A 15769-nucleotide genomic window follows, 5' to 3' on the forward strand; every position below is an offset into this window, starting at 1 on the left:
AGAGAGAGAGAGAGAGAGAGAGAGAGAGAGAGAGAGAGAGAGAAAGAGAGAGGAGAGAGAGAGAAGAGAGAGAGAGGAGAGAGAGAGGCAGAAAGAGAGAGAGAGGAGAGAGAGAGAGAAAAGAGAGAGAGAAGAGAAAGAAGAGAGAGGAGAGAAAGAGAGAGAGACAGAAAGAGAGAGAGAGGAGAGAGAGAGAAAGAGAGAGAGAAAGAGAGAGAGAGGAGAGAGAGGAGAGAGATGAGAGAGAGAGAGAGAGGGAGGAGAGAGAGAGAGAGAGAGAGAGAGAGAGAGGTCTGGCCGTGCTCTGGAGGAGGGGGCTCAAAGCCCCTTCCCAGACCTATTGGAGAGGAAGCACAGGAAGGAAAGGGCACAGGGTGTGGGACGAGGAGATGGAGCTCTACCCTTTCAGCCATTATGACTCCCACCCCATCATTTCATCTCTTGGACTTCAGAATCTGTCTTTAAAAGTTGATTTGAGGAGTGGGTGGGGGGCACAGTGCACAGAGCACCAGGCCTGGAGTAGGGAGGACCTGGGTTCAAATCTGGCCTCAAATGACCCTGGACAAGTCCCTTCACCCTAATTATCTAAGTCTTTACCACCCTTCTGTCTTAGAATTCATACTAAGGCAGAAGGGAGAGTTTATTTTGTTTTTGTTTTTTAAACCCTCACCTTCCATCTTGGAATTAATACTGTGTATTGGTTCCAAGGCAGAAGAGCAGTAAGGGCTAGGCAATGGGGGGTCAAGTGACTTGCCCAGGATCTCACAGTTGGGAAGTGTCTGGGGCCAGATTGGAACCCAGGACCTCCCGTCTCTGGACCTGGCTCTCTATCCACTGAGCTACCCAGCTGCCCCTGTTTTGTTTTAAAGTTTATTCAAGGGTGCATTTTAGGATGCCTGCCCTGGGCATGGGAAACACCATTACGGAGACCTTCCCCCAGCATCTCTTAGGCATAAGGCCCTGCCATGGCTGCCTCGTCTTCCACCCTCCTTCCTTCTCCTGAAGTCACCCACCTGAGCAATAAACGGCGTGATGAGGGCACCCACTCTTGCCATGCCGCTGCAGGTGCCCAGTCCCAGGGCACGGGTAGCTGTGGGGTAGACCTGGGAGAGAGAAGAGCCAAACGTTAAGCTCTCGCCCAGAGTTCTGAACTCTTCTGGCATCGAGGACCCTGCGGGAAGTCTGGCAAAGCCGGGGGCCCTCCTGGTAAGCGCACTATTAATAATATATAGGAATACATTATTATATATTATATTATATATTATAATTATATTATATAATATATAAAATAAGTATGTATTATATAAACATATTAACATATATATAAAAATAAGTAAGCGTGGAGAAAATAAAATACACACAACTACAAAGGAAGCCAATTGCACTGAAATTGAGTTACCGTGTTACAGAATGTATGTGTGTTACTGTGTTCTGTACATATGCTACAATATTGTTCTAATGTAGTATGTAGATATGTTTTGGTGGTGTATACATGCAACAATCATGTTATATTATACACATGCATGTTATTACATTGTATATCTACATATAGGTATGCCACAATACTGCTATATTCTAAATATGTTATTACATTGAGTACATATGCTACAATGTTAGTATATCTTGTTGTATTATCTATATATGTATATGCATGTGATACAGTGTTATTATATGTGCTATTGTGTTTTATATGTATGCCATATTACTATATCACATGTATGTTGTAATGTACATATATGTTACAATGCTATTCTATCGTCTATATTATTGTATTATATATATTTCAAAGTCATATTATGTATGCTGTGTTGTGTGTATATGTACATGGAAGTTATAATGTTGTTATATGTCATATTTTTATATATGTGACATTCTTGTATATATTGTAAGGTTTAAATTTAGGTTTTATACTAAATAAGAGAGTTCTAAAGTAATATTGTGGTCGCCAATTTTAAAATATTATAGCTTAAGTCAAAATGACTTTTAGCAGCTTTTATTTACAAAGAGGTGGAAAGAGTGAAAGTGGAAAATGTAGAAAAGAGTTGGAGCCTTAACAAGCCCACCAGCCCTTCTCTGGTGAGGTCCAGCCAACTCCCAACTCCACGTGGATTTCCCAGTAATCCTCAGCCAGAGGTCCTGGTGGTGTCTTCAGCCAGAGTTCCACCAACGCAACCTCCTCCAAAGCCAAGGCAGGAATCTCAGCCATTTACCCAGCAAGCCGCAGGATCCAGGGAAAAAGTCTCCTCCAAACGCCAGGAAAGGAATCCTCTCCCAGGCCATGTTGGTCTCTTTTTAAACTCCTTTTTCCACATCACTTCCTGTCTCTCCTCCTCTTCACAGAAACTAATGGCAGCCTTTCAATTTGCCTAGAACTACCCAAGGCAGGTGGGCAGTGGCCTTTGGAGGTGTGAGCTTACTCTACTGAGTGACTTGTGAACTTTTGTACTTAATGGTAAGTATGAGAACTTTAAGTTCTTGATTTGATCAGCCAAAAATAGGCAAGGGGAGAGTTAATCCTATCTTCACAATATATTATATATATATATATATGTTGTAGTGTGTATATATTGTATCATTATATTATATGCTATTGTATTGTGTATATATTATGTCATATTGTGTTGCATGCACATGCACGCACATGTTATAATATTGTTATATTACATTTGTCATACTTTAATATATGTGACATTATTGTATATATGTTGTAGTGTGTATATGCATATCATTATATTATATGTTATTATATTGTGTATATATGTTATGTCATCTCCTATATGTTATTGTGTTACATGTATATGTACACCTGTGTTATAATATTGCTATATTATATGTCATACCATTATATATGTGGTGTATATATATTGTAGTGTATATATCATATCATTATGTGTTATTGTATTGTGTACATATCCTATAGGTTATTGTGTTACATGTATATGTGTACCCATGTTATAATATTGTTAAATTACATGTGCCATACTGTTTTATATGTAACATTATTGTTTATATGTTGTGGTGTGTAGATATTGTATCATTGTATTATGTTATTGTATTATGTACATGTTATGCCACATTGAATATGTTATTGTATTGTTATATTACATGTGTCATGCTGTTATATATGTGACATTATTGTATTCATATTGTAGTGTGTATATTGACACCAATTACAATATCATTATATTATATGTTATTATATTATGTATATATGTTATTATATTGTGTATATATGTCTATATGTTATAATATTATGATGTATATATATATATATGTCACTCCATTGAGTATATATGTTACAATATTGTTATATTTTATTAATTATTGTCTATCTGTACACATGCATTACAATGTTGTATATGTTTTTGTGTTATACATGCCACAATATTGTTGTATGCTATATTGGTGTGTATATGTCACAACAGTGTTAATTTGTACATGTATGTGCATACAGCATGTATATCCACATGTATGCATGTTAGCATGATTGTGTGTTATCATATTATATATACATGCATTTTGCAGTGTTATGTTGTATGCATGTGATTGCACTGCATATATATTATTACATGACTATGTTGTACACATTACTATATTGTGTGTGTATATATATATACACAGTTGCTGTATTGTTGGTATATTGTATGTATGTGATTGCAATGGGTGTCTATTACCTATGTTATCATATGTTATGGATGTCTTTGTAATGTGTATCCACATGTGTGTGTGTTACTCTCTTGTTAGGTGACAGACATCCTCGTGTGGCATCTCCACTCCAGTGTTGCTCTCGTGTGTAAACATGTGTCTGTATCGAGGTGTGTGTGTGTACCCCGCACTATCATGCTGCCCCATCAGGCTCCCCGCAGCCACCCCTTCCCCAGCAGACGCTCCTACCTCTGGAGTGTAAACGTAGGCGGCCTGAAACCCTCCGGAAATGAAAGCCCTTGAGATGAAGAGAAGGACGGTGAGGGCACTTCTGGAGAGGAGAGGAGGGAGATGGCTGGTCAGCAGAGCCGGGGCGCCCCGACGTTTGTCCCCACCCTGACCATTGGCGGTGACCTTTGTGCATGCCCAGGTCCAGCTCCCACCACCCAAGGCAGAATCTGGTTAGTCTCATGGATCCACAAAGAACAGGGCTGGGAGAGGGGAAGCCTTGGGCAGAGCGGGTAGAGGAACTCCAAGTCAAGAGGATGGGCAGAATCTTGAGCCTGAACGCTAGAAGCCCAGGGTTTGAGTTCTGCCTCTTACACTTATTAGGTCTGAGTCCTGAGATGAGTCACCTAACATCTCTGAGGTTTATGTAGAAACCAGGAGGGTTTGACTTGTGATCTCTAGGGTCCCTTCCCTGGAGGACATGGAGTTAGGAAGAACAGGGTTCAGATCCTATCCCTGATACTTATGAGCTGAATGACCCTAAGTAAGTCACATAATCCTAAGAACCTCAGTTTCCTCATCTGTAAAATGGAGATAGTAATACCTGTGGGACCAAGGCTCAAAGGAGATAATGCACGTGAAGCACCTTGCAAATTTGAAAGCACTTTGTAAATAATGTTAGTTATATTAAATTAGTAGCAGCTTCCCACCATCCTCAGCTTCACAGAGGATGCAGGAGCATGACTAGGCAGGGGCTGAGCAGGCATGGGTGGGAGGTAGACAGTTAGAGGCCTCGCAGAGGACAAGGGCAGGAATTACATAGAACCAGAAATGGGCATAATCTGTGCATGAAAGCCATGCACAGAAAGAAGTATCTGCAAGTGTCATCCATTAGTAAAGAAGCATTTAAGGGGGCAGCTAGATGGCTCAGTGGATAGAGCCAGACTTAGAGATGGGAGGTCCTGGGTTCAAATGTGGCCTCTGACATTGCTCAGCTGTTACTTCACCTGGGCAAGTTACTTCCTCCTCATTGCATAGTCCTTCCTGCTCTTCTACCTTGGAACCAATACATGGCATTGATTCTAAGACAGAAAGTAAAGAGGAGGAGGAGGAGGAGGAAGAGAAAATGATGATGATGAAGAAGATGATGGAGAAGAGGAAGAGGAGAAGAAACATTTAAGTACCTACTATGTGCTAGGTACAGTACTAGGGGTCGGGCATATAAAGACAAAGAATGACATGGCCCCTGCCCACATTCCAAAGGGAGAGAAAATAGGGACATAGAAAATAAACACAATTATCTTTTCGGGGGGTGGGGGTAGCTGCTAGGATGTGTAGCAGGAAAGTCTTCCTGTAGGAAGTGGTGTTTGAACTATTTTTTTCTCATAGATTCTAAGGCATAAGAATAGTAAGGGCCAGGCAATTGGGTTAAGTGACTCTCCCACTAAGGTCCCACAACTAGGAAGTGTCTGATGACAGATTTGAATACAGATCCTCCTGACTCCAGGTCTGGTGCTCTATCCATTGTGCTACCTAGCTGCCCAAATTGAACTATTTTGAAGGTTCGTGAGATTTCCCTTTAAATAATTTCCAATGGACCCTGTAAGTATCTTGTATGTATCTAACATGTTTACATGTTGTCTCTCTTATTAGATTGGGAGCTCCTAAAGGGCAATGAGCAGGTGGAAAATTTGCCACACCTGAGCTACATTATCTCAGAAGCAGACCCAGAAGTGATTTACACATATCACCATTTGAGATGCTATTTGGATATCCACCTATCCAGGCACAACCATTTACCCCTACCTATACTTCATTGTTAGGAGGGGATACAACCATTGCCACATGTATAAGACAATTACAAACTAAATCGTGAGAACTCCATGACTCTGGAGCTGCTGTTCAGGCAGGCCCCATAGACTTCAAGCTTTATGATTTAAACCAGGTGATAGTGTCTACATAAAGAATTTCAAATGTACTAGGTTGACTCAACCTGCTTATGATGGACCATTTCAAGTCCTACTGACTACACCAACAGCCATTAAAATTGGGGAGATGGACTCATTGTAGCCATGTAAAATGAGTATCTTCTGTTGATGATGAATAATACTGATTGTATTTAACTATTGATTGTATTTGACTAAGACTTCCTATTGCTAGATCTGTACTATTTTGTTTCATTATATTTGATTGAGCCTTATACTTGAACAAATTGCCCTTCTAGGACAACACATATACTATCTCAAAAAACAAAAACAAAAACAAAAATCTCAATATCTGTATTAGTGACCTATATTGACCTGATGTGCCTTTTATAACATTGTGTGCCTTTTATGATTTTTTTTATTTCCTAGAATATATTATCGATTTTATAACTCCATTGTTTCATCTACCTCATTTGTACTCACATTGTGGATCATGGCAAGTTAAAGAGGAAATGAATTTATTTTTGGGCAAGTAGCCTCTATATTTTACCTCTGTGATTATGAAATATATACATTTTAAAATATTTTTTTGTTTTTCTTCCTACATGTATGACACAATATTTGATTTTTTAATAATTTTTTTAATTTTTAAAACCCTAATATCTTTATGTATATATATACATATATATATATCCCTTTATATTAATTTTATTTGTTACAGGGCTAGGCAATGGGGGTTAAGTGACTTGCCCAGGGTCACACAACTAGGAAGTGTCTGAGGCCAGATTTGAGATCTTTTTCCTCTAATTTTTGCATTTGAAGTATGTCACCAGTATTGAAAATATTTTTAACTCTTTTGATTTTAGCAATAGAATAAGCTAAGATGCCCATTTGCGTAGCATATTAACGTGTACCCCAAAAGCTTTGGACCATGGTAACTTGCCACTAGTTACTTAAATATTATGAGACTTTTGCTTAATGAATATGTCTAAATCAAGGAAAAAACTGACCACAAAGGAGTATAGAAGTTAACCTGCGAAGTGCGAAAGAAGCACAAAGATAAAAGAGACCAAACCAATCCTATGGGAATTTATGACATTCTGCACAAAGAGCACGAGAACTTGATCATGTTTGAGACTCGAAGTTGCAGCTATTTAACATATGTTAAACGCAGGACTTCCTTGTACCACACTCTCTATCAAGTACATAACATTGATTGTTCTGGCTCCATTATCCCAGAAAGCAAAGAAAATTGTCAAACTAGGGAATGCTATTTCCCATTTGTTTCAAGATCTAGTCTCTTTTTCTATTCTCTTTCATAATGTGACAACTTACTGTAGTCCAGACTGCTAAACTGGGTTAGCGAGTAATTGTCGTTGCAGGCTTATGGACATGGATCGCTACAAGAACCTGTTGTGATTTGTGAATTTTTTCTTACAATTTTTTTCATGGTTTTTTATGTTCTATATTTCACTCAGAGGTTAATTTTATTTTTATTTTTAAAATTTCTTTGAATTTTTTTATGTTTTTGATAATTGATTCATATGCCTTATGACTTGACCATGTATCTCTATGTTAATCCTACGTGTATCCCTGTATCCTCCTCAGGAGGGGAATTTGTTAATATTCTCCTCAGGGGGGAATGTATTTTTATTTTGTAATGAAAAGCTTTACTTTCCTTTTGAGAAAAAACATTTCTAAAGGTAAGAAATTTACTGCCTCCTGGAATCCAGAGACTGAATTCCTTGTGGAAGATGCCATGGAAATGCCTGCAGAAACTGCACACTGCTCCAGGAGTTCCTGAGCAAACTGAATGTGCAGAATTGAACTTTGGTGGTTTGAATACATTTGTTTATATATACTTTGTTGTACCAAAGGGGACTGCCCCCTAATTGGTTTTGTTCTTGATTCCCTTTTGTTTCCTTATCCCCAAGTTGTTGTATTTTCCCTATGTAAATATTGCTTGTATCTTATATTATGTTAAAATAATCCATTGGGGAGACTGGTCTCCCAAAGGATCACAGGGGGAATGTGCAGGTGGAAAATTTGCCACACCTGAGCTACATTCTCAGCATCCTTTTAAGCATGTCCTCATTTGACATACAGAGATTTGGGAGATAAATTTGATTGAGACCCACCCTGCGGGGTTCTTTTTTAGGCTTTGCTTTGGTTAAAGTGTGGCAGATGTGGGTCTCTGGCTCTGTGCCCTGCTCACTTGGCTAAAGGAATCCCTTTTCCTCTCATTTTTTGTTATTATTAAATCCTTTAATTAAAATATCAGGAGTATTCACTCAATTTTATTCTTATAGCAGGAACTGTCTTTTGCCTTTCTTTGTATGCATAGCACTTAGCCCAGGGTCTGGCACGAAGTTAGGGCTGAAGAAATGCTGATTGATCAACTGAATGAGGTCTTTAACTTTCTCATTGGCTTTAGACATAGTAATAATAATAATGCCTGCCATTATTTTATTATTTTTATTATTAAAATATATTAATTTATTTACTAATTTAGAAATTAAAAGGTATTTATTAATACCTCTGTGTTTAGGTTTCCAAAATTCTTGTTTAAGCCTCACTATAACATCATGAGTTAAATTCTATGGGTATTATTGCTTCCATTTGACAGATGGAGAAATTGAGGCTCAGAGAACCTCATAAGCTTGCCTAGCCATGGTCCCAAGGCTAGTAACTTTCAGAGGCAAGACAGGAATATAAGGCTCTCCCAACTCACAGTTCAACAGTTTATCCACTACACCACACTTGCCACTAGCCAGAGTCCCATCCTGTACAAATGCTTAAGCAAAAACTCAGGAGGATAAAGGGGGCAATATCTTGGGAGCAAGCAGGTGGCCAGGAGAGGGGTTGCTTGGCCCCATGGCCCGTCCTCTATTCTTGATCCTACCTTCCAACGCAGATGAGCAGCAGGAGACTACAAAAAGAGAAGACGAAAAAGGAGAGGGCCATCGTTTTCTTTCGACCTAGACGATCGATGATCCACACAGTCACAAGGATGCCTATTGAGAGAGGAATAGTGTTAGATGGCAAAGGCCAGGGAAGGCACTTGGGGGCTAATCAGGGAAGCTATCTAGTGGTTCTCCCCAGCCCCTCTGTTGCCTGCAGCTGGGGTCATCAAAAGCACCATTTCATGGATATCAAATCTATAGTATCCATCTGAGATCCCTTACATGGACAATTCCCTAGCCTTTTTGGGGAAGCGAAGTTGGGAGGACCTATGGAAGGTTCCCAATGGGCACCACATCAGTCAGAACAGTGCCTGCTGGGTAGTTACTATAAAAAGACTATAGTTTTTGTTTTTTAATTAATTATTTAATATAATTAATTTAGACTATTTTTCCATGGTTACAATTCATGTTTTTTCCTCCCCTCCTCCCACCCCTCTCCTGTAGCCAACAAGCAATTCCATTGGGTTTTACATGTGTCATTGATCAAGACCCATTTCCATATTATTAATGTTTGAACTAGAGTTCAGAGTCTACATCCCCCCAATCATGAAGAGACTCTAGTCTTTGAGGATACAAGTTGAGTCACATAAAGAGTCTTCTTCCTCACACTCTTGGCACTTTTCCTCCTGATCTAATACTGACTGCTGGACCAGACACTACTCCTCCACCTGGTTTTCCCACTCATCAAAGTCTCTCAGATGTTAATTCTCTGCCAATAGCATGATAACCCAAACCACCTTCTGCTTTGGGGCCTCTCTTCATCTGCTCCCACAAGGGGATTGCCCTTCACCCTCCTGAGTGGCAACCACTTATACATGATGGACTTGTGTCATTTGACAGAGCCCTGAACTCCCATGTAATCCTTGTGTCAAAAGCTTCTCTCAGAGACTAGAGATATGACCACTATTTCTTTAAGAGCCAAAAGTAATATTGAGAAGAGTAGTTTTACTAGATTGTTGCTTAGTTAATTAGTTATGTCTCTCATGAACTCTTTTCAGTATTTCTCATGCCAATTCTTTTTTTTTTAAACCCTTAACTTCTGTCTTGGAGTCAATACCTCCCATCTCTAAGTCTGGTTCTCAATCCACTGAGCCACCCAGCTGCCCCCTTACCCCATTTCTTATGGATGAATCACCAGTGAAGAGGCTATAGCCGCAGGAATCAGGAGCTCCTGGGTTCCAATCTGGCCTCAGACACTTCCTAGCTTGGTGACCCTGGGCAAGTAATTTAACCCCCATTGCCCAGCCCTTCCCATTTTTCTGCTTTAGAAATACACAGCATTGATTCTAAGACAGAAGGTAAGGATTTAAAGAAAAACAGTAAACTGCAGCTGAGACTTGGTGAACAAAGTCTCGAGTTCTCCTTTCTTGCTACATCTATGTTCCTCTGCCTCCATCACAGATCAAACCTCAATCAAGATTCTGATACGGTCTGCAATATCCAAACACTTCCCTTAGCATCAACACATCTAAGTACAAGGCAAATGAACTCCTGTCTAATCCAGAGGTGGGAGCAGCATAGGTACCAGCCAGCTGGGCAGTGGCCCTCAGTCTCTGGCTGGGTCCCCCTCTCTGTAGACAGAATGACCACTTACCTGGAAACTCTGATAAGGTGGTCAAGAGCAAGTCCATGTAATCCTCTTCAGTCAGGTATTCACAAGCCAAGCTACACTTGGCCTTCACGGCTTTCCTTCTGCTGGACACTGGGGCGGGGGGACGAGGCAGAGGAGGAAAGGAACACTTAAATGCTCCAGCTGCAATCTTCATGACTTCCTACTCTCTTGTTTCCAATTCAATAACAATCAACAATGTTTCTAGTGATTATAACTCTAATAATTGTAATAACTCTACAATATGTAATTATAAGTATAATAATGGCAATAACTAGGATTATAATAACATTTAACATACTTAAAAACTTGCAAAGCCATTTACAAATATCTCATTTGATCATCACAACAAAACCCTGAGATATGGGTGTCATTATTTTCCCCATTTTCGTTGTTGCTGTTCAGGCATGTCTGACTCTCTGTAACCTTATTTGGAGTTCTCTTGTTCAAGACACTGGAGTGGTTTGTCATTTCCTTCTCCTGTTCACTTGACAGATGAGGAAACTGAGGCAAACAAGGTTAAGTGAGACACTGGAGTGGTTTGCCATTTCATTCTCTAGCTCATTTGAAAGATGAGGAAACTGAGGCAAACAGAGGGAAGTGACTTGTCTAGGGTGTTATAGAGAAAATATAGATTAGAGATTTAGTTAGCAGACAGCAGATTTAGCTGGAAAGCTGGCAAGAGCTTGGAATTCCAAACTTGGAATCCTGCCACAGAAGGGAACTTGCACACAGTGACTTCATGGAGTTGGCAGTTGTTGGTAGTTGCTGGCTTTGTAAGCTGCTATCTGGGTGAGCCAGTGTGGTGTTTAGGATCTCAATACTTTGGAGTTGTTCCTTGAACCTTAATACAAGATCTTCAATCAAGAACTGTGAAGTTGCAGGTTGAGACAGGATTTTTATCTGTGCTGTTGGACACACAGATAATCCGATCTCCCTGACTTCCCACTTGGATTATATCTTGCTGTGCAACCAGAGTTTTCTGGGACCCGTGACATCTAGAGCCCAGTCAAGGACAGCTTTGTGAGATACCCTTACCCCTGACAAGCCAGCTTTGCCATAGGCAATCTGCTGGTAGATTTAGTGTACAGAGTAGTCATCACCATCCCTTCATTCCCTGATAGTTACCTTTAGACATAAGTGGCAATTTTTCCTACTTCCCTTCACTCCTTATCCTAGTTTGTTATTAAAACCCTTTTATTTATACAGATCTTCCTTGTTCTTTCCTTTCCCAGACAAACCTGGCATCTTGACAACAAGAACCCACTGAGATAACCCTAGTGATGTGATAATTAGATTAAGTCTACACTGCCCATCTTTAGATTTAATCACCAAAGGTGAGAACACCTCCAATTTTGGGAGGTCCATAACCCACGTGTGCTAGAGAGGGTGATGAATCAGAATCGACTGACTGCCCCCTGGGCAGTACTATGAGAAGCATCTGTTGTGATTGGACACGCAAACTAGGAGGGAGGCACAGGAAGTGATGCATAAGTGACCCCTTTAAAAAGAGAGAGTTGAGGGAGTCAGAGGTCTTCAGCTAGAGAAGGGCTTCTGTTTGGTGAATGGGACATGGAGGAGCTCTGGACCTGGGACCCTGAGACCTTGGTGAGTCTGCTCTTAATCTCTTTCTCTCTTAGAACTACACGTGGTGAGTGAAGAAGGCTGACTTCTTTAACCTCCCAGGAAGTACTAGCTTCCAGGAGGCTCCCTTGATTGGGAGAAGCCCTTGTGACTAAAACCCTTTAATTGACTTTTAAGCTTTGGCTGGACCTCTGGAGCCCTTCCGGAGTAAAACCCACATTTGAATACAAATCTCTTATTCCACTCTCTTCTCATCTCTCTACTGCCACTCTCCTATATTTGTAAATAAACTTTCATAAAAGTCAATTTTGACTTGAGGTTATTCCTTAATTTGATCCCAAAACCCCCTTTCTCCCCTTACAGTAGCTTCTCCTGGTGGTTTCCCTCTTCCCTCCATTCCCATTCCTCTCCTTACCAAACCACGCCGGAGTTGTTTGTCACTGGTTTTGTTATTTTGTTAGTTAATACACAGAGTTATTTATTTATTTACCATAACAAGGGTCACACACAACTCCAAGTCTAGTCTCTTTCTGCTGTAATGCCTAGAGGCCAAATACTCATTATCCCCCCCCAAAATACAAAACTTCCAAAATATAGAGACCTACCAGAAGAGATAGAGATCATGCAGGACCTGGACAAAGTCCACATCATCTCTATCACCCTGTCTTAGCAGTCGACATGTCCCAAGGAAGCTTATAGAAGAGCTTATATCCTCAGGGTTTTATTAAATTACAGAAAGCAGTCATTTAAACATTTTTTATAAAGCCACTGTGGGAATTTGTTTAGCTTGACTATGAATATCTGGTTTTGATTTTTTTTAAACTCTTACCTTCTGTCTTAGAATCTGTACTAAATATAGGTTTTATAGTGTTTAAAAAATAAAATAAAGCAGAGGAAAGTCAAGAGAAAAAAGGGTCTTTAATAAGAAAAAAAATACTTTTGCTCCAGACCAGCTCCTTAGCTCCCTCACAACCCTTTTCTCTTAACTTTCCTCTGCTTTCTTTATTTTTTTAAAACATCACAGTTCCAAGGCAGAAGATTGGTAAGAGCTAAGTGATTGGAGTTAAGTGACTAGCCCAGGGTCACACAGTTAGAAAGTGACTGAGGCCATATTTGAACTAGGACCTCCTATCTCCAGACCTGGAGTTCTCTCCACTGAGCCACCTAGCTGCCTCAACTATGAATATTTGTCACAAAGACTTTATTGTTCTTCTTTTTTTTTTCCTAATGGGAGACTTTAATGGAAGGTGATAAGAAGTAGTCAGTCAATAAGAATTTATTAAGCACCTACTATGTGCCAGGCACTCTGCCAAGTCCTGGAGATACAAAAAAAAAAAGGCAAAAGACAGTCCTTGTTGTGTGATCCTGAGCAAGTCACTTAACCTCCATTGCCTAGTCCTTACTGCTCTTCTGCCTTGGAACCAATACACAGTATACATTCTAAGATAGAAGATAAAGGTTTTTTTTTTTAAAAAAACTTTTTTTAAAAACACTTTTTGGCTGTGTGACCCTGGACAAGTCACTTAACCTGCATTGCCTAACCCTTTCTGCTCTTCTGACTGGGAATCCATACTTGGTATTGATTCTAAGACTGAAAGTAAAGGTTGAAAATTTTTTTTAATTGCTCATTTCAGCAGGACACTTTTAGAAAAATCTGGAATTACATGAACTGATATGAAATGAAATGAGCAGAACCAGAAGAACATTGTACACAAAAACAGCAATATTGTGCAATGACCAACTGACCAATTCCCTATTCTTAGCAATACAATGATCCGGGACTAATGATGAAAAATGCTCTCCACCTCCAGAGAAGGAAATGATAAAATCTGAACACAGATCAAAGCAAACTTTCTTTTACTTCATCTTTCTTGTGCTTATTTATTTTTTGTTGTTTGTGTTTTCTTTCACAACATAACTAATATGGAAATATGTCTTGTATGACTGCTCACATATAGCCTACATCAAATTGCTTGCCATCTCAGGAAGTGGGGAGAGGAGGGAGAGAATTTGGAACTCAAATTTTAACAAAATGAATGTTAAAATTAGTTTTCCATGTAACTGAAAAAATATTAAAGAAAAAAAGAATTGCTCAATTTCTCAGCATTGATACGATAATAGAAATTGTTCTCCTGGTTCTGTTCACTTCACTGAGGATTTTTTTTTAATTCAGAGAAGTAAAGGAAAATCAGAAAGAATCAAAGAGGAGGATAGTTTGCTATAATATAGAGCAATCTTTTAAAGCTAAAACCCCAATTCATATACCTATATATACACGTGACAGGTGATATCATATGTTTTGCTTTTGCATTTCTACTCCCATAGTTCTTTCTCTCATTATGGAGAGCATTCTTTCACAAAAGTCCTTCAGGAGTGTCCTGGCTTGTTGCATTGCTACTAGGAGTAAAGTCCCTTACATTGGATAGTTCCACAATGTTTCACTTTCTGTGTATAATGTTCTCTTGGTTCTGCTCATTTCACTCTGCATCAGTTCAATGAGGTTCTTCCAGTTCACATGGAATTCCTCCAGTTTATCATTCCTTTCAGCACAATAATATTCCATCACCATCAAATACCACAATTCGTTCAGCCATTCCCCAATCGAGGGACACACCCTCATTTTCCAATTTTTTGCCACCACAAAGATTGCAGCTACGAATGTTTTTGTACAAATATTTTTCATTATTATCTCTTTGGGGGTACAAACCCCAGAAGCAAAGGGCATACAATCTCTTAAAGCCCTTTGGGCATAATTCCAAATCGCCTTCCAGAATAGTTGGATTAATTCACACCTCCACCAGCAATGTATTGGTGTCCCAATTTTGCCGCATCCCCTCCAACATTTATTATTTTCCTGTACTGTAATATTGGCCAATCTGATAGGTGTGAAGTGGTACCTCAGAATTGTTTGATTTGCATTTCTCTAATCAGGAGGGATTTAGAACAATTTTTCACGTGCTTATTGATAGTTTTGATTTCTTCATCTGAAAACTGCCTATTCATGTCCCTTGACCATTTTTCAGTTGGGGAATGGATTGATTTCTTGTACAACTGACTTAGTTCCTTATAAATTTGAGAAATTAGACCTTTGTCAGAGATTTTTGTTATAAACCCCCCCCCAATTTGTTTCTTCCCTTCTAATTTTGGTTTCATTGTTTTTATTTGTACAAAAACTTCTAAGTTTAATATAACCAAAATTATTCATTTTACACTTTATAATATTCTCTTTCTCTTGTTTGGTCTTAAATTCTTTCCTTTCCCATAGATCTGACAGGTATACTATTCTATGTTCCCCTAATTTGTTTATGATTTCCTTCTTTATATTTAAGTCATTCTCCCATTCTGAATCTCTCTTGGTATAGGGTTTAAGATGTTGATCTAAACCTAATTTCTCTCATACTGTTTTCCAATTCCAAATTCCATAATTTGAGATTTGGTAATGCTAGACCTCCATCCTTCACATTTTTTCCATTAGTTCCCTTGATATTCTTGATCTTTTGTTCATCGAGATGAACTTTGTAACACATTTTGATAATTCTATAAAGAAGTTTCTTGGTAGTTTGATAGGTATGGCACTGAATAAGTAAATTAATTTAGGTAGGATTATTATTTTTATTATGTTAGCTCATCCTACCCAGGAGCAATTAATGTTATTCCAATTGTTTAAATCTAGTTTTAGTTGTGTGAAAAGTGTTTTGTAGTTGTGTTCATATAATTCCCAACTTTGTCTTGGCAAGTAGATTCCCAGAAATTTTATATTGTCTGGAGTGATTTTCTTTCTTTCTTTCTTTCTTTCTTTCTTTCTTTCTTTCTTT

General features: G+C 39.0%; 1 protein-coding gene across 1 annotated transcript in view; it reads right to left on the reverse strand.

Moving 5' to 3' along the window:
* Nucleotides 1-920: 920 nt before the first annotated feature.
* Nucleotides 921-15769, reverse strand: part of LOC123256905 (SV2 related protein) — a 108202-nt gene continuing 93353 nt past the window's right edge. Inside the window, exons 11-15 of the mRNA XM_044685460.1 lie at nucleotides 12560-12585; nucleotides 10356-10463; nucleotides 8701-8812; nucleotides 3895-3976; nucleotides 921-1103 (exon numbers count right to left, since the gene is read on the reverse strand). Of these exons, the coding sequence (XP_044541395.1) occupies nucleotides 921-1103; nucleotides 3895-3976; nucleotides 8701-8812; nucleotides 10356-10463; nucleotides 12560-12585 (511 nt within the window). The remainder of the gene's footprint in view (nucleotides 1104-3894; nucleotides 3977-8700; nucleotides 8813-10355; nucleotides 10464-12559; nucleotides 12586-15769) is intronic.

The sequence above is a fragment of the Gracilinanus agilis genome, chromosome 1 (genome assembly GCF_016433145.1).
Source record: "Gracilinanus agilis isolate LMUSP501 chromosome 1, AgileGrace, whole genome shotgun sequence".
Taxonomy (NCBI): domain Eukaryota; kingdom Metazoa; phylum Chordata; class Mammalia; order Didelphimorphia; family Didelphidae; genus Gracilinanus; species Gracilinanus agilis.